General features: G+C 49.9%; 1 protein-coding gene across 8 annotated transcripts in view; it reads left to right on the forward strand.

Moving 5' to 3' along the window:
- The window catches only part of OPA1 (OPA1 mitochondrial dynamin like GTPase), a 55,310-nt gene that overhangs the window by 23,539 nt on the left and 13,697 nt on the right, over nucleotides 1-18,074 (forward strand). For all 8 annotated transcript variants that reach the window (XM_083503972.1, XM_083503974.1, XM_083503976.1 and 5 more), the window contains 15 exons: nucleotides 407-506; nucleotides 1,636-1,766; nucleotides 3,405-3,477; nucleotides 3,608-3,680; nucleotides 5,404-5,519; nucleotides 6,338-6,402; nucleotides 6,904-6,980; nucleotides 9,133-9,298; nucleotides 10,341-10,493; nucleotides 11,532-11,640; nucleotides 11,914-11,993; nucleotides 12,646-12,786; nucleotides 14,096-14,212; nucleotides 16,110-16,203; nucleotides 17,673-17,783. In XM_083503972.1, the coding sequence (XP_083360098.1) occupies nucleotides 407-506; nucleotides 1,636-1,766; nucleotides 3,405-3,477; nucleotides 3,608-3,680; nucleotides 5,404-5,519; nucleotides 6,338-6,402; nucleotides 6,904-6,980; nucleotides 9,133-9,298; nucleotides 10,341-10,493; nucleotides 11,532-11,640; nucleotides 11,914-11,993; nucleotides 12,646-12,786; nucleotides 14,096-14,212; nucleotides 16,110-16,203; nucleotides 17,673-17,783 (1,606 nt within the window). The remainder of the gene's footprint in view (nucleotides 1-406; nucleotides 507-1,635; nucleotides 1,767-3,404; nucleotides 3,478-3,607; nucleotides 3,681-5,403; nucleotides 5,520-6,337; nucleotides 6,403-6,903; nucleotides 6,981-9,132; nucleotides 9,299-10,340; nucleotides 10,494-11,531; nucleotides 11,641-11,913; nucleotides 11,994-12,645; nucleotides 12,787-14,095; nucleotides 14,213-16,109; nucleotides 16,204-17,672; nucleotides 17,784-18,074) is intronic.

Here is an 18,074-nt window from a genome sequence, read left to right on the forward strand (position 1 = left end):
CAGCCTGCGTGCCAGATGGAGCTGGGAGACAGCTGTCCTGGACACTGAAAAACTATAAACTATAGATGTGTTCTTCCACTATCATCCGCTGCCTGGTTGCCCCCAATTTCTCCTAATAACCACAGGGAGGTGGGGAAATGCTTGGCTCATATTTATAGATAACACTTTCTCTCTCACATACATATCATAATGTTAGGGCCGCTCTTATGGTCTTACCGCCTTCAAGAACTTGAGAGCAGTTCTTGAAATCAGCTGCCGAGAGATGTTGTTGAACCTCCTTCCAAGGATAGCGTTTTTAAAAAAGCTGGGCATGCACCTGCCAGGGATATCTGATCCATCTGCTTCCTCCCAGTTCTTTGACACCACCTGTTGCTCTTTTCCTGCCCTTCCTGATCTCTTTCCCCAGACGGTGACGTCAGGGATGGCCCCAGACACAAAGGAGACGATCTTCAGCATCAGCAAAGCCTACATGCAGAATCCCAACGCCATCATCCTTTGCATTCAAGGTAAAGGAGGAGGTCGGAGAGCAACTGGAATGTCCTTGTGTCTTGGCTAATAAATCCCTGCAACGTCACCAGTCATTCCCTCTGGTTCTTGGGAGACTTGTTTGTGAGCACAGACCACGCCTGCTCCTTCTTTGGGGTTGTGGAGGGCAGGGCAGAGCAGAGGGATGGAATTAGCTGGCCGCCTCTTCTTTTTTCTGGCTTTGGGACTCTGTTAATCAGTTGTGCTTTCTGGGGCCCCAAGTTGAGCCACTGGGCATGTTCTGGGTATAGCTCTTACCTTCAAATGAGTTTCGATTCAGGTGGTAGCCGTGTTGGTCTGACGCAGTCGAAATAAATTAAAAAAATTAAAAATTGTCCAGTAGCACCTTAGAGACCAACAAAGTTTGTAAACCTGTTGACGACTGTTAAAGACTGTTTACAGGTTTACCATACCCATTGAGCCTATCACCCATCTCCTACTAGCGTTCTGAGAAAAACCCCACCCCACCCTCCCACTATATACAGTCATAATTTATCTACTTGCACTTTGAGGTGCTTTCGAACTGCTAGGTTGGCAGGAGCAGGGACTGAGCAATGGGAGCTCACCCCATCGCGGGGATTCGAACCGCTGACCTTCTGATGGGCAAGTCCTAGGCTCTGTGGTTTAACCCACAGCGCCACCCGCGTCCCTCATATACAGTCATACCTTGGGTTAAAGTTGCTTCAGGTTGAGCGTTTTCGGGTTGCGCTCCGCAGTGACCCGGAAGGAAGGGAATGCATTACTTACAGGTCTCGCTGTTTGCACATGTGCAGACGCTCAAAATGACATCATGCACAGAAGTAGCAAAATGCGGCACGCACAGACGCAGGTTGCGTTCGCTTCTGGATGCAAACAGGGCTCCACAACAGATCCCGTTTGCATCCAGAGGTGCCACTGTATAAGGGTCTGGTGACTTCTGTTTCAGTGCATCTGAAGAAGTGTGCATGCACACGAAAGCTTATTCCCAGAACAAACTTAGTTGGTCTCTGAGGTGCTACTGGACAATTTTTTTATTTATTTCGACTTCAAATGAGTTGTTCAGCTCCTGCTTTGTTGCTGAAAGCGCTTTGCATGTTCTGCGAGGTTATGGCCAATCTGCTTCGTTTCCAGATGGGTCTGTGGACGCCGAGCGCAGCATCGTCACCGACTTGGTCAGCCAAATGGACCCTCAGGGCAAAAGGACAATCTTTGTTCTGACAAAAGTGGACCTCGCCGAGAAAAACGTGGCCAGTCCAAGCAGGGTGAGGAAGAGGAGGGTGTGGAGGAATGATTTTGTCCAGCAGATGCTGACGGGGCCTCCGGGCAGGGCAAGAAGAGAAACTTCTGCTGGAAGATCCCAAAGGAACTTCTTACAGTGGTGCCCCGCAAGACGAATGCCTTGCAAGACGAAAAACCCGCTAGACGAAATGGTTTTCCGTTTTTCGATGTGCTTCGCAAGACAAATTTCCCTATGGGCTTGCTTCGCAAGATGAAAACGTCTTGCAAGTCTTGCGATTTTTTTCGCTCCCCCCCCCCTTTTTCTAAGCCGCTAATAGCCTTTTAGCCGCTAAGCCTTTAATAGCCGCTAAACCGCTAATAGCACTAATCCGCTAAGCTGCTAATAGGGTTGCTTCGGAAGACGAAAAAACCGCTAGACAAAGAGACTCGCGGAACAGATTATTTTCGTCTTGCGAGGCACCACTGTATTTTGACAACTTGATTCCCAGAGCTGTTGGGAGTCATTAAATGGCTTCAGTTCTCAAAGGTGTCAGGTTTGCTCTGCAGACACTGCGTGACTCTGCTTTTTGTTTCCGGATTGATTTGATTGATCGAAAATATTTATAGAAAGGGACTCCAAGGGTCATCTAGTCAAAACTTCTGCAAAGCAGGAATCACAGCTAAACAACCCGTGAGCGATGGCCATCCAGCCTCTGTTCAAAAGAGTCCACCACCTTCTGAGGGAGTCCGTTCCACTGTTGAGCAGCTCTTAATGTCAGAAAGTTCTTCTTAATGATTAGTCAGCATCTCCTCTCTAGTCATGTTATAATTCTTAATACTTAGAATTCCTATGTAGTTTACATAAAATCATATGAAATTACAATTTAAAGTTACTTCTACATCAGACATAAAATACATCACTGCAGTGATGCAGGAGCCAGAAAGGGCCCCTGCAGACAGGTGAGTCTCTGGGAGCTGCTTAAAATCCACTGCACTTGCTTCTGAATGGGCTGAGCATGGGGGGGGGGGCAGTCCCAGAGGGTTGGGGCCACAACTGAGAAGGCCAAGGGTTTTGTCCAGGCTTTTCTCTGACTGCGGCACCAGGAAAGCTTGTTTTCTGAAGTCAGCAAACTTTTATGGGCTCCCCCAACCCCCCAGGAGTGTGTATGTGGAACTGTTTCTTTTTCTTTGATAAAAACATATCTGAAACATATCTGAAAACATATCTGAAGAAGTGTGCATGCACATGAAAGCTCATACCAAGAACTAACTTAGTTGGTCTTTAAGGTGCTACTGGAAGGAATTTTTTTGTTTTGATAAAAACAGTTATAGCTTATGAGAAAAGTTGCTACCTGGGAGATAGCCCAATATTTAAAAGTTCCCAGGTTTTTGTATGTGTAAGAGTGTTATAATTGCTCCTTTTACAAAAGAGTCTACTCCTTATTTTTAAAGCACTCTGCAGATAGTTAAAGCAGGCATCAGCGCTGGGCTGTTGCAGAGGGTTTTTTAAGCCCCTGAACTTGATTCAGGACCGGCTTTCATGGCTTTTGTCAGGCTAAGATGCCACCCCCCGCACCCCCCTCCGACCGCTCTTTCCTATTTTGTATCTTGTTTCACTGTTTGAGTAAAGGAAAGCCGAGAATTCCTACGAGATCAGCTTTGCTGCTTTCCCGTTTTCACAGATCCAGCAGATAATTGAAGGCAAGCTCTTTCCAATGAAGGCTCTTGGGTATTTTGCAGTCGTCACAGGAAAAGGTAATCCTAGCTTTGCATTGGGCCAGCGGGTGGAGGCACAGTGCGTATGCTGGACAGTGCTGAGTGGTGTTGTTTTTTTCCTCTCTCCCTCCCGCCCTCTCCCCCTGCCCCCCAACCTGGCTGCCTCTAGGAAATAGCTGCGAAAGTATTGAATCTATTAAAGAGTACGAAGAGGAATTTTTCCAAAACTCCAAACTACTCAAGTATGCCAATCTTTGTTCTTGTTTTTGAAGTGCCTCTTGCTGGTTTTAGTGCCAGTGGGCAGTGCAGGCTTTAGGGGGCGGTGTGTGTGAAACATGGGCTGACATGGTTTGTCAAGAAGCAAAGTGTGATCGCCTGAGGGGTTGCTTTGAACGGGCCGTCCTGAAAGACTCTCCGACTCCACATGACTTCCCTGATGAGCTTGTGGAAGCTTTCGTCACCAAAATGGGGGCCTTTCAGCCCTCAGAAATGTCATGTGTGGGCTTAATCCTGTGCGAGAGCCCAGTGGAAATGCCTCGGGAATAATCCAGAAACTCCCAACCTCTGATCTGGAGAAATGCAGAGGTTGTGTGCAACATTCCCAGAGGGATTTGGACCTGAAGATAATTCATAGGAAAACCTAACACGGTTGTATCCAAGCAATGGCTTTGTGTTAATGGAAAACACTTTGTGTCTCAGAAAGCTGCCCCCTGGGGTTCAGGGACTCTTGGTAACAGTGTGGGATAAAGTGCAGAGAACTTCAGTAGGTAGGAAAGATCAGCAGAAATCGGGGCACCGGGCCTTTGCATGAGCGCAAATGATTTCCATTAATGCAAAGCTACCACTGGATACAACCGCAGATGAATGGACTCTGCCTTCCTTGAAGGTCCAGCCTTGGGCCGGGTCCTTCTGTGTCTGCTCCCTAGTCCTTAGTCCGTGTGCTTTAGGGCTGGAGCTTCATTCTGGCTGAGAAGTTCCATCCTGCCGCAGGACAGGAGCACAGAATGTGCTTCTATGCTCTGCCCGTCTTTCTCTTAGTTCTGGGCAGGCTTCTCAAATTCACGCCCTGTGGTCAGCAGCCTTCCTTTCTCTAGACCGAACGATGAGCCCCAGTTTGGAGCTAATGGGGGGACATGGGGTGGGCACCATCCCCAGCTTTGCACAGTGAAACTGGGGGACTATATGCCCCTTCTCCATGTTGGGGAAACCAGCAGGAGCCCAGGAGCCGCCCATTTGTGGATCCCTGTTTCTGATGTCTCACAAGGTCCTCCTTCCTAAATGAAATTATACTGGCTCCAGAGGAAAACCATAGAATTGCAGAGTTGGACACCCAGGATACCTAGTCCATGGGTAGGCAACCTAAGGCCCGAGGGCTGGATCTGGCCCAATCGCCTTCTCAATCCAGCCCGCGGACGGTCCAGGAATCAGTGTTTTTACATGAGTATAATGTGTCCTTTTATTTAAAATGCATCTCTGGGTTATTTGTGGGGCATAGGAATTGTTCAGTCCCCCCCCCCAAAAAAAAATATAGTCCGGCCCCCCCACAAGGTCTGAGGGACAGTGGACCGGCCCCCTGCTGGAAAAGTTTGCTGACCCCTGACCTAGTCGAACCCCCTTCAATGTAGGAATCACAACTACTACTACGAGGAGTAATAATAATAATAACAACAATAATAAATTTATTAATTATACCCCATCCATCTGGCTGGGTTTCCCCAGCCACTCTGGGCGGCTCCCAACAGAATAATAATAATAAGCAATAAAACCTCAAACATTTGTGAAATGGGACTGTCTACTCTGGTGTATTTTGAGGTGTGGACTACAACGTGATTCCCCCTGCCCCAGCACCACTACCAGTTTCCCCCCTTTCCCCTGTATTTGCTTCTTTAATTTTTTTGTTGGGGAAGGTGTTCTCTCGCTTGCAAATCCGCCCCAGCGTTTGTGTCTCTGTCGTGTCCCTTGCAGGAACTGCATGCTGAAGGCCCACCAGGTGACCACGCGGAACCTCAGCCTGGCCGTGTCGGACTGTTTTTGGAAAATGGTGCGAGAGTCTGTGGAGCAGCAGGCGGACGCTTTCAAAGGTAACGCTTGCGCTGGCAGATCTGTGGGAAGCCTGGGACTGAGGAGTCCCTCTCTTCTCAGGAGCCGGGCCTGTCCTGGTGTCTGATTCCCCTGGATAAGGGGAGTATTGCTGGGCCCTCCCCAGGATTCTTACTGGAAACAGCTTTCTGGACTTATCCAAAAAAGTTGGAAGGTTAGTCTGTTGTTTGTTGTTTTAACCTTTTGAAAGTTTTGAACGGTTGTCGTTTTTCCATACTGACAATTTTATTGTTTTACCGATTTTGTAAACTGCTTTGAAGTTTGTGTACAAATTGTATGCAATCAATAGAAATCTGTGCGCTGCAAACGTTTTAAGCTGCGCAGCAGTTTGCGAGTGACACACCGTTGACGGACAGGATCCACGTGTCGGAATGCGCTTGCCTTCCAGTACGAAGGCAAAACGTGTGCTGGGGGGTTGGAATGGACGTCTTTCCCAACCTGGTTCTTTAATATGCTGTGCATTTTTTGGCATGGGTCTTGTTTCTGCATTGCCTAGAGCCCCACATAAGAAGAGGATGGGTGGAAACTGACTTTCCAGCCCCCTTCTTTCCCTGGCAGCCCCCCCCCCCAGGCTCGCTTGAGGGGGAGGCATGAAAATGGTGTGGAGGCACCTTCCGTATCCATTGCTCCAGGCACAGAAAGCCCCCCCCCCCCAATTTCCACAATTGGCGCAGCTCATTCAGTCGGGTCCCCAGGGGCAGGAGTCGGCTGCTGCCCCCTCACTTTAGAGGGTGACTCTCTGGCTCCAGATAAACTAGCCATGGATTTGACCTCTCTTCCCCTTAATTTCTCCCCGTAGCAACCCGCTTTAATCTGGAGACTGAGTGGAAGAATAACTACCCCCGCTTGCGAGAACTTGACCGGGTAAGTCCATTTCCTGGCTGACAGAGGGGGCCTTGATCTCCATCCTCTTTTTGGGAGAGCTTTGATGGGAGACGGTCGGCCTGTGTTTTACCCGGGCTGGGAGCCCCGTCCTGCTGGCACTGCTGCTGCAGTTACGGAGTAGCTTCCTCGGGGAGACCTGTTGATCAGTATCACTGCGTAGCTTTTTGTGCTTTTGTCCTGGGCGCACATGGGCTGGGGGGGGCAGGAGGGAGGGGGGAGGACTGGACCTGGGAGGGGAATCGGGGCATCTTGAGCAGCTCAATGAACATCAGAACTGCTGCTTGAGGGGTCTCTGTGTTTGAAGGGGGCCACTCAAGGGCCCCCAGTTAATTTCATTGAAGGAGCGGCCTGTCGTTTGCCCATCCTTGAGCTTGATAGCCCCAGGGCTCTGAATCCGCACAGCATGTCCATGTACGTTCATCCGTCTGACTTATCGCAAGCGTCTCAATGACTACAAGCGCTTCTCGTTTTTCTGTCTAGAATGAACTGTTTGAAAAAGCAAAGAACGAAATCCTCGATGAAGTCATAAGCTTGAGCCAGGTGACACCAAAACACTGGTACAGTAATTAGTTGGAGATTTTTACTTTGCTTCTTCGTTCTGCACTGGCTTTTTGGTTTATAGAGCAGGTTCTGCGAAGATTATAATAGGCTGCCCTGTGTTCTCCGTGATCCTGTGATGATGCCATATATCTCAGAAAAGCCCATCTGGGATCCATCCACTCCTTTCTCCCTATGAAACATTTATTGGTTCTGCGTGTCTGACTTTGGCAACCCCTGGCCATGCTGGGGGAGGACTGGCAAGTTTGCTGCTCTCTTAAGAGAAATCCTACCGTCTGCTGTTGACTGTTCTTCGTCCATGAGTTATCGAAGCCAGCAGAGAGGGGAGAGTCTTTTCTAAATTTAGGCAAGAGCAACTCTTTGCAGAAGGCTGTAAATACTCTGCTCTTTACTTAAATGAAAACCAAAAGAAAAGAAAAAAAGGAAAGAGAGAGAGTCTGCGCCCTGAAAAGTTGGACTTTATGAAAGGCATGGGAAGCTGTGTCTGTGTGCATCTTCTGCCCAGTTTGGCTCCCTTTGCCGACCTTTAGGGCAAAGACCAGGCCAGGACCCGGGAATGGCTGCAGGGCTATGTGTGCATGTGCAGGCCCTCCGGCAATTTCACAAGGAGGTGCTGCTGGAGCACTGGCCCAGTCCTCCTTTGCAGCCTTCAGGGCTGGGGACCGCCAGGAAGTTGACCCTGTTTGATTCCGTTTTAGCAACACAGTGTTTTCTCGCTGGAGACTCTTTTCTCCCAGGCAGGCAGTTCCTTGTGGAGCGTTTTGCACAGAGCCTTTTAGATCCTCTCCTGCCAGGTCAGGCCAGGAGGCTTTGATGGATGAACTGAAACGTGTCGCATTCCGGGAACAGCGTTCGCTGAACGGATTAATTTGCTTTGGGCCAGAACTTGACGTAAACCATCATTTGGCCAAACACAATAGTAATCCATGCTTTTAGAGGGTTTTTTTTTTTTGCTTTTTCTTTAAATTCTTCAGTTCCTTTTAAGTTCTCATAAATAACTCTTATACAAGGTTTGAAAACCTGGCTGCCTGCTCTACTGTTAAAGAGCAGAGCAAGTCTGAACCCATCTGGGCTCACTTGGCAATTTGAGCTTACCACAAAAGGGAGACGCTCTCCGTAGCAATCAAGCAAAGGCTGGAGTTTAGCAAAAAGGGTTTCCAGTGATCCTGCTGGATGATCCTCACAATCACAGGAGAGGAGTGCAGGGATCTGCTGCTGCTGCTGCTTGCCTTGAGAAGCAAGCTGTAGTCAAGTTGGTTTTCAGCAGGCTACGCTCTCATCCATTTGCTCCATGCAGTATAGTACGGTGGCGTCTCATGTGAGGGTGCTGTGGGTTATGAGAAAGCTAGAGCAATAATCCGCCAATGAATTTGGGATGTGGAACTGCAATGTCACGTGTGTGACATGAATAAAAGATAATGGGAGAGGGTTTACCTCCGCAATATATCTGTCAAAATTACAAATACCTAAATACAGACGGTCATTCACCCTCGTTAGATTCAACGTTCTGCCATCTGCCTTATTGCAGGGCAGATTCGAGGGTAAACCATACGCGGAACGAGTCTGCCCCTGCGGCTTGATGGAGGTAGAAACTGTCTCTCATGTCTTGTTATGCTGTCGTTTCTACAGGGATATACATTCGGTACTTATCATCCCTGCTATACAAAAATCTCCAAATGCGTCTGAACTTCAGTGTCTAAAATCCCTGGTAGAGAACAAGGATCCAGAGATCAAGCTAAGGGTGGCCAAATTCTGTGCGACTGCCATAAAACTTAGGGAACAAGCTGTGCTACCGTAATGACTAAGGCCTTAAATGACAATTTTAGGTTATATTTTAGTGATTAAGATTTAACATATATTTTTAACTGCCACTATATCTGTATTGCTCCTATTATACCCAATTGAAATTCAAATGTATCCTTATCGTGTTTTATGACTTCCCTGATATTGTATGTGAACTGGAACTGGTCTGTGACCGAAATTAATCAATTCAATTCAATTCATGTGAGGGTTCAGTTCCAAGGGTTGTGTGCAGTGTTTTTTTTCTGGGGAGTCTCTCCTGGGGAACAAACCTCTTTTTGCCACTGGGTCTCCCTCTGGAGCACCTGTGGGGATGCAAAAAGACCTCTGGTTGTCCCTCCCCCCCTTTAGGGAAGAGATCCTTCAGAAGACCTTGTGGGACAGGGTCTCGACGCACGTGATAGAAAACATCTACCTCCCAGCAGCACAAACCACAAACTCTGGCACCTTCAACACCACAGTGGACATCAAGCTGAAGCAGTGGACAGACAAACAGCTGCCCAACAAGGCCGTGGAGGTGAGACCGTTTGGGGTTGACGTGCGTAAGCAGAGGGGTGCCTCGGCTGAATCTCCTTCTCTCCCCCCCCCCCCCCGATTCTCTTAGATCAGGCTTGCTCAACCTCGGCCCTCCAGCTGTTTTGAGACTACAACTCCCACCATCCCTGACCACTGGTCCTGCTAGCTAGGGATCATGGGAGTTGTAGGCCAAAAACATCTGCAGGGCCGAGGTTGAGGAAGCCTGTCATAGATTCATTTTAGGGTTATGCAAAGGATTGCCCACAGTGGCAAGTGAGTGAAGACTAGGCATGTCCTTGGAGCAGATCCAGAGGTGCCTGCCTCTTTGCAGAGCTCAATTCCCTTGGGAAATCCATTCTCCCTTTTTGAGAGAAAGTGTGTGGATGCCCAGGCCGCTTTCCTGGAGCCCTGCAGTCTCAATGAGCCCCCTGTGGCTGAAGGTTTCTTCTTGACACCCCCATGTCCTGCTTGCGGGATTCCCACTGTGGGCATTGGGGTGGCCATTGCAGGGGAAGGATGCACGTCTGGTTTAGCAGGGCTCTTCTGGTGTCCTTGCCCCCCACGCCTCAGTTCTGTGCCATCACCAGTTGTGGTCTTTCAGAGTGCCTCTTCCACCCACTCTACTCCTCAGCCAGCCCCACAGGCTGCCCCCTCCCTTCTTCCCACATGCCTCTGGCATCTCTTCCCACCTCACCTTTCTTCCTGCATAGCAACCCTCTCTGCACAGCTCTGGAAACAGCCCCTTCTCATATGCTGTCTGGTGTCTCCTCTGCGCCCCACCCACCCTCTCCAGTTCAACCTTTCACTTCCCTCACGGAAGTGGCTCTGTCGGTTATCATTCCGTGTTGGGCATCTTCAGTGTCAGGGCACAGGCGGTCGTCCCGTGTGTCCCCCCCCCCCGCCCCCCTGTTATTGTGAGTCGGTTTCCACATCTCGTGTTAGATCTGCTTCCCTCTGCTGGCCTCAGCGCTTGTCTGAGCCCAGTCTGGTGCCTCCAGCGTTGAGCCGCTTCTCAAGGCCGGACTCTGTTTCCCCATCTGCAGGTTGCCTGGGAGACCCTCCAGGAGGAGTTTGCTCGCTTCATGACGGAAGAGAAGGGCAAAGAGCACGACGACATCTTTGACAAACTGAAGCAAGCCGTGAAGGATGAGAGCATCAAGCGCCACAAGTGGAACGAGAGAGCAGAAGACAGCCTGGTGGGGCCTTAATCCTTTCCCTTAATATATTTCCATGGCATGGAAGAAAAGAATCCCTCTCTCTTTCGACAAGGCTTTGTGTGCGCTTTTCTGGTTTTAAAATATTGTCTCTTTATGCACGGACGAAGGAGTTGCCAGAGCCTTTCTTTGGTTGGTGGGGCTTCCAGTGGTGGCGTTGGCATCACTGCTCAGAAATTTGTTCATTGACTTGATTAATTGGATCTATATCATTACCTGGATAGACATGTGAAGGCCAGGGTGAAAAACAGAAATTGGATGAATACCCAGAAAAAGTGGAAAGAGGAGGAAATGTTTTTTCCTTTATTGTTGTTGTCATTTCTTGGCCTTCACATCTCTACAGTGGTACCTCTAGTTGCGGACTTAATCCATTTTGGGGTGCCATTCGCACCCTGAAAAGTCCGCAACTAGAGCGCCTCTTCTGTGCATGTGCATGGCGCGATCAAGCGCTTCTGCGTTCGTAAGCTGAAAGTCCGTAACGAGAGCGGAACGCAACACAAGGTATGACTGTATACCCAAAATGCTACAGTGACGCTCAGCCCAACGTTTGAATGTCTTTTGGGCGGTATTCAGTCTGACTAAGGCAACAAATGTGTAACTGGGGTTGGGGGCACACAGACCACCCCTCAACTCCTGATCTTCATGCGGAAGCTGTGAGCATAGAGGTGTTCTCCCTCTTACGTGTGTTTTGCCCTCATGGAGTCAAACGAAACACCTGAAGAAGGCTGAATCCATTTCGCAGTCCATCATAACTCCAAGCTTGTCCTTCCCAGAAAGAGAGGGATCTGAAATCAGATCACAGGGACTCCCTTTTCCCTGCTCTGCTGCCACTTGCAGTGAGCTCACTTGAGCTGGCCTGGAGCATGTCGGCTCTTCCAGCAGCTTTGCTTTGAGAATTCTTGAGGAACAAGCTTCTGAATTATCTGGTGCTTTTGCTGCGCATGTGGAAGTTGGGTTGCTTTAAGGGGGAGAAAAGCAGAGCCCCTTTGGGGACCTGACGGCTGCCCTGTGCTTTGGCAGAGAGTGATCCAGCACAACGCCCTGGAGGACCGCTCCATCTCGGACAAGCAGCAGTGGGACGCAGCGATTCAGTTCATGGAGGAGACCCTGCACAGTCGCCTGAAAGACAGTGAGTGCTCCTCTCCCCCTTGGCTGCCTTTCTCGGGAGCTGAGCTTTTGCCACCAGATGCTACCATTAAATCCTCCTGGTCGCCCCTTGGTCAGGGCGCTGTTGTCTCTTCCGTCCTGACCTGTCCTCCTCCTCCTGCAGCTGCTCCCCCCTTTGCAGGCAGTCCAGAATGCTGCTTATTAAATCAGTGGTTGCTCACCATGAGAGGGAGGGAGAGAAAATCACAGTGTGGTGTTGTGTACTCAGTGTTGTGCTCTTTGTGTTCTTGTCCAGCTGAATCAGTCATTGAAGACATGGTGGGCCCAGACTGGAAGAAAAGGTGGCTCTACTGGGTGGGGCGCACCAAAGAACAGGTAAAAAGCTGCCCAGGTGTTGCCCTGGGATTCTCTGGCCCAGCTGCAATAATATATATATATATATATGTCTGTAATAATGTTAGCTGAAATGAAGAAGCCTGATCAAAACATGGGAGGAGAGCACACTTGCTGTGCAATTCCTGGGTCTGCAGAGGTGTGCCCAGATCAAGGTGCTTTTCCGGAAAACCTGAGTGACCCCAAGGCCACACCTTGTCTCGCGTTGCAGTTGCACAAGGGCAGCCGGTGGCTATTTGTGCTAATTTCCCCCAAGATAGAAATATGTATTCCCTGCATGTGGAGTCCTGGTGCCATTGAAGCATCATAGTAACCAAATTGGGGGAGGGTGCTTAGACGAAGAGGCCCTAAGATCACACCCCCCCCCCTTGATTATACAATCAACCTATTTCATTATTTTATTATTTCCTTACAGTATTTCTATACCCTCTCTAGGGAAGGGCTCCTGGTGGCAGCCCCCCCCCCGAGACTGACTAAAGTTAAGGTTTCCATGTTTCCAGAAAACTTTGGAGGCCCCCGTTTTGGACCAGCTTATTGGGTTGGGGGGGTGAGTCAGGAGACAAGCTGGAAACATTCTGTCCCTGCTTTTGTGCTTATAACTTTGCTCAGCTTTTGGCATTTCTTTTGTTTTAAGACCATCCGCAATGAAACGAAAAATGAGCTTGAGAAGATGATAAAATGCAACGAAGAGCATCCGGCTTACCTTGCAAACGACGAGGTCACAACCGTCCGGAAGAACCTGGAGGCCCGCGGGGTGGCCGTGGACCCCTGCCTGGTAAGAAGCTCTGCCAGCTCCTTTCAGTTCCAGTAACAGGGAAAGGCTGGGCTCTGAATATGGAAACCATCATCGGCTGTGAACAGTCCCAGCAAGGCCCGTTGTGAATGTTTGCTGTTCTGCCAAAATGGCTGGTTGCTTTTCGGGAAGTTAAGCTACAAGACATTCTTGGGGAGGTCAAAGTATGTGTGGAGGTGTGTTTGATGGTCGTAATAAGGGGAAAGGCTTAGCAGAAATGCCCTGTCTTCCTTCCTTCCTTCCCTTTCTCCCTCCCTCTCTCTGAGTGAGACGTTGGCGTCAAAAGCTGGCTGTGTGTTTTCTTGGGCTACTCTTAGGGAGTGCAGTTCATAGCATGTTGGTTTTGGCCATGGGGGATTCAAATTCTCTACCCAAGATTTCCCACTTACTTCCACATTTCGGAAAGTAGCTTGAGCAAGGAACAGAGAAGTCTGACCACTTGGTCCACCCTGCTCGGTGTCGTCTGCGCTGAGTGTCAGTGACCCTCCAGTATTTCGGACAGGCGTCTGTCCTAGCCCTGTCTGGAGAGGCTGCCAGGGACTGGCCTGAGTCCTTCTGCATGCCAAGTAACTGCTGCATCCCTGAGCTGTCACCCTTTCCTAAATTCCCAGACTGGTTGTGAGCATGCAATTAGCGGAAGACTGTGTTTGGGGGGGGGGAGCTGAATCCTGCTAGAACAGGGGGGGGGGGGGCAAGGTTTACCTCACCTGGGCCGGTTCACTCCTGCGGAGATCACTCCGGGGACCAGATCACATCTGCGCAGACATGATTTTCGGTGTCTGTGTAGACGCAATTTCCGGCGCTGTGGAAGCGAGTCCGCGCTCCGCATTGTGCCGGTTTAGCGCAGCACGCAGGGACTCGCCAAGCGGGTGGCTCTGTTTGGGGGCAGTTTGGAGGCCATTTAAACGACCCCCGTGGGCCCACAGGCCACAGGTTGCTGACCACTGTGCTAGATGCTGCTTCAGCCGTGATTCAGGAGAGCACGTTTCTTCCGTGCTCTCCGTTTGCAGGAGCACTTTCCCCCTAGGGAATAGGCGGCTGCTGGACAGGTTTCAGTAAAAACGACAACCCAAAACAGACCTGGTGCTTTTCCTCCTCCCTTCTTGGGAGGTGGTGTCCATGTGAGCCAGCAGAGCCCCTTCGGCTGACAGCCCAGCCTCTCTCTCAGCTGCTTGCAAAGGCTGCACTTTCTTCTGAGCGCCGCGCAACATCTGCCGGCCGGCACGTGCTCCGGGGCCGTCCGGATTTGGGCCAACGATAACCAGATGTTCCTCTCTCCCTTTGGTCCCAGATTAAAGACACCTGGCACCAGGTTTACAGGCGGCATTTCTTGAAGAAGGCCCTGGGCCACTGCAACCTCTGCCGGAGAGGCTTTTATTACTACCAGAGGCATTTTGTGGACTCTGAGGTAAGTGGAAGAACTTGCAGGTTACGAGCACTTAGGGAACAGCCGCCGCCCTCCCCTGATGTCTGGCCAGGAAAGGCGAGGGGTCTCACTCAGCCCCCCCTCCCCCAGTCCCTCTCTTTCTCTGGATGATATTTTTGGGACATTCCACTAGGTGGTAGTCTTGGGATGAGCATCTGGTCCCTGCGTCTCTCGCTCTTCTGTGGGGCTGCCCCTCTTGAGTTCCTGGGACTCACAACAAAGAGGGCTGGCTCTTTAGCTGGGATTGAGTGCCCGCCTTGCCCCCCACATGTGAGTCCTCTGCAGCGGTAGAAAGGCCGAGAAGCCCCCAGGGCCGAGCCTTGCTGTGTGGGCCACGCAGTTCTTCCAAGAAGAAGATGGAAGACTTCAAGGGTTGAGCTCTAAAAGTATTTTGCAGAGAAGAAGTGGCTTTTGTCAGGGCCGATGAACTGGAGTTCTTGCAGACACTTGGCATTTTCCTTTCTGCTGCTCTTTTGCCCTTGCCCATCTTCACAGCACCTCTGGTTCTGATTCAGTGTGTGCCCTCCCACGGTTTCCACAACTCCCTTGTGAACTTGTAGAGTTGAAAGATGCCCCCAAAGGTCGTCACACCCGGCCCCCAACCCCCTGCAATGCAGGAATCGCAGGTGAAGGATCGCTGACAGATGGCCGCCCTTGATGGTCTAGCAGGGTGAAGCAGGACATTTTGATGCCAGTTTGTGGTGTTAGATAGGATCCTGCGTTCCACTGGCTGTGAGCAAGGCACTCGCTGAGGCTGCTTACAGACACCACAGCTCTTTCCTCTTTTCCTACTGAAAATCAATGGGGCCTTGCTAAATATTACCAGGCTTGAGGTCTCCACCAGCAGAAGCTTAGCTGCTTGCATAGGTGAGGAGCATGAGGGATAGGGCCCCCTTGCAGGGCAGCCCCCGGGCCATGAGACGCCCTCTGCCCTGGGAGATGCAGGGAGATGATGCCCCTCTGTGCCTTTTGGGTGCCCCTTTTAATGCTTAATGGGTGGCGCTGTGGTTTAAACCACTGAGCCTCTTGGGCTTGCCAGTCAGAAGGTCGGCGGTTTGAATCCCCGCAACGGGGTGAGCTCCCGTTGCTCGGTCCCTGCTCCTGCCAACCTAGCACTTCAAAAGCACGCCCAAAAAAGTGCAAGTAGATAAATAGGTACCACTCCGGCGGGAAGGTAAATGGCGTTTCCGTGCATTGCTCTAGTTCGCCAGAAGTGGCTTAGGCATAAAGTGAGATGACCTGGAAAACTGTCTGTGGACAAACGCCAGCTCCCTCGGCCTGTAAAGCGAGAGTTGTCTGCGACTGGACTTAACTGTCAGGGGTCCTTTACCTTTTTAAAATGCTTCACAGCTAAGCTGCTCTTCCTTGAATAACCAGTGCTTGTTTCCCTGTTACCAAGCTTTCACTGTCCTTTATCTTCTGTTGGATTTGCTTGTTCATATTTTATTTAAAAAAGCATTTATATGCCACTTTTCTTTTTAAAAAGCTGTCTATACAGCTTCAGATTCTGAAAATGCATTTGAAAAGCCATTCCAGTGTAGCCCCGTAAAAGAGTGATACGTCTTACACTGACAGCATCACTGATCAGTTGCTGTGTTTTGTTTCTGGGATGACTGCCTAAGGATTGTTTTCAGATGCTTTAGGTGGTCTTGCAATAAGCACGGAAAGGTTTGAGCATGTAATAAGCACGGACAGGTACCCATCCAGCATTGCTGGCTGCTTCTGGGCCAAATTGCAGGGGCTGGTTTTTGCCTATCAAACCATTTTTTGGCTTGGATTGAGAAGAAATGATGAATGAAGCCACAGAAGACGCCATGTGGCCTAGTGGGCACTTTGCTGCTTCCCTGATGCTCCCTTGTTCCTCGCTGTGTGGTTCCAGCTCGAGTGCAACGATGTGGTCCTGTTCTGGCGGATTCAGCGGATGCTGGGCATCACGGCCAACACCTTGAGGCAGCAGCTGACCAACACGGAAGGTGAGAGGCCTGTGGAGGCTGCCCTGCCGGGCTGCAAGCTCTTCCTTGGTGTGGTGGGAGCCTGGCTTGATGCTGGCAGTGCCATTGGCCTCCTGGACTCCGGCTGGGCAGGCAGTTTTGGCCCTCTCCAAAGCCTCCTTTTCCTCCCCACCAACGTTTTTTGTTTCGGGAAGTTTTTAAAGTTCGATGTTGTTGTTGTTGTTGTTGTTTTCCTGTGCATTTTTGTCGGAAGGTGCCCAGAGTGGCTAGTGTAACCTAGTCAGATGGGTAGGATTTAAGAAATGTCATTATTGTTATTATTATCATCCTTATCATTATAAAAACAAGCGTAAGGTTTGTCAATACAGTCAAACTGGATGGGATCACGATGGAGAATGAAAGTAAGCAGTGGGGGAAATTACCGTATTTTTTGCTCTATAAGACTCACTTTTTCTCTCCTAAAAAGTAAGGGGAAATGTGTGTGCGTCTTATGGAGCGAATGCAGGCTGCGCAGCTATCCAGAAGCCAGAACAGCAAGAGGGATTGCTGTTTTCACTGCGCAGCGATCCCTCTTGCTGTTCTGGCTTGTGAGATTTAGAATATTTTTTTTCTTGTTTTCCTCCTCCAAAAACTAGGTGCGTCTTGTGGTCTGGCGCGTCTTATAGAGCGAAAAATACGGTATATCAGGTCCTCCATACATAGGAACCTTGGTTTACGAACTTAATCCGTTCCGGAAATCTGTTCTTAAACCAAAGCATTCTTAAACCAGGGTGTGCTTTCCCATAGCAGCGGGGGACTCAATTTACAAATGGAACACACTCAACAGGAAGCGGAACATGTTCTGCTCCCAAGGCAAAGTTCACAAACCAGAACACCTACTTCCAGGTTTGCAGCGTTCTTAATCCAAGTTGTTCATAAACTAAGCTGTTCTTAAACCAAGGTACCAGTGTATATTACTTAAATGAATCACATTTTTTTGGAAGCTGTATTGAAAAACAAAAGCATAGTCACTAAGGAGCTGAAAAGGCATGTGACTCAAAAACTATATTTTTCCTAAGTCCATTGATGCCCACAGAAGAGATTGGTGCAGTTGTTCATTACTGACGTGTAAAATGAAGTCTCCAGTGCTCCTTTTTGAGTATCCACTGTCTGTGGCTCAGCTGGTTTGGTCGAGATCAAATCCAGGAAGGCAGTGGGGGGGGGGGCCCATGGCAAGCCTTGAGGGAGCGGGGAGATCCTTAACCCCCGATCTCTCGGATTACTCCTGGACTCAACAGCTTGGGTATCCTTCTGGAGAGGTTGGCACTGGGATTGGGGGGGGGGTGATGCTGTTTTTGCATCGTTCAGGCATGGCCTGTCCCTTCCAGCAGGTATTTTGCGTGAATGTAAGATTATTTGTACAAGCGCTCCCTCTGCTATTATCCTCACCCCAACCCCAGATGTAGAAATAGAAATGAATATATTTTAAATTCCCGTTTTCCCCCTGACAGTGAGGCGCCTGGAGAAGAACGTGAAAGAGGTGCTGGAGGATTTTGCGGAGGACTGCGAGAAGAAGATGAAGCTGCTCACGGGGAAAAGAGTCCAGCTGGCCGAGGACCTCAGTGAGTATCTCTCTGGCCCAGGGGCTGCAGGGGCTGCAGCAGCAGCGCGTGGAAAAGGCCCTCTCCTGCTGCAGAAGCCGGGTCCTTCGTTCTGGAAATTCTGCTTGGGGTTAGAGATCTGGTGGGTTCTTATTAGGCGCATGCTTACAAATCCAGAAAGTGCTTGGCCGTCATTTCAAGCCAGAAGCATCACCCTCTGCTAAAGGAACCACCTGGTCAAAGCAAGGTTGCCCTGGGGTGCCTGCTCAGGGGAACACCGCCCAGGCCCCATATTTATTCATTTCTCTGTTC

This window comes from Podarcis liolepis (assembly GCF_965112155.1).
Source record: "Podarcis liolepis genome assembly, chromosome: 5".
NCBI lineage: Eukaryota > Metazoa > Chordata > Lepidosauria > Squamata > Lacertidae > Podarcis > Podarcis liolepis.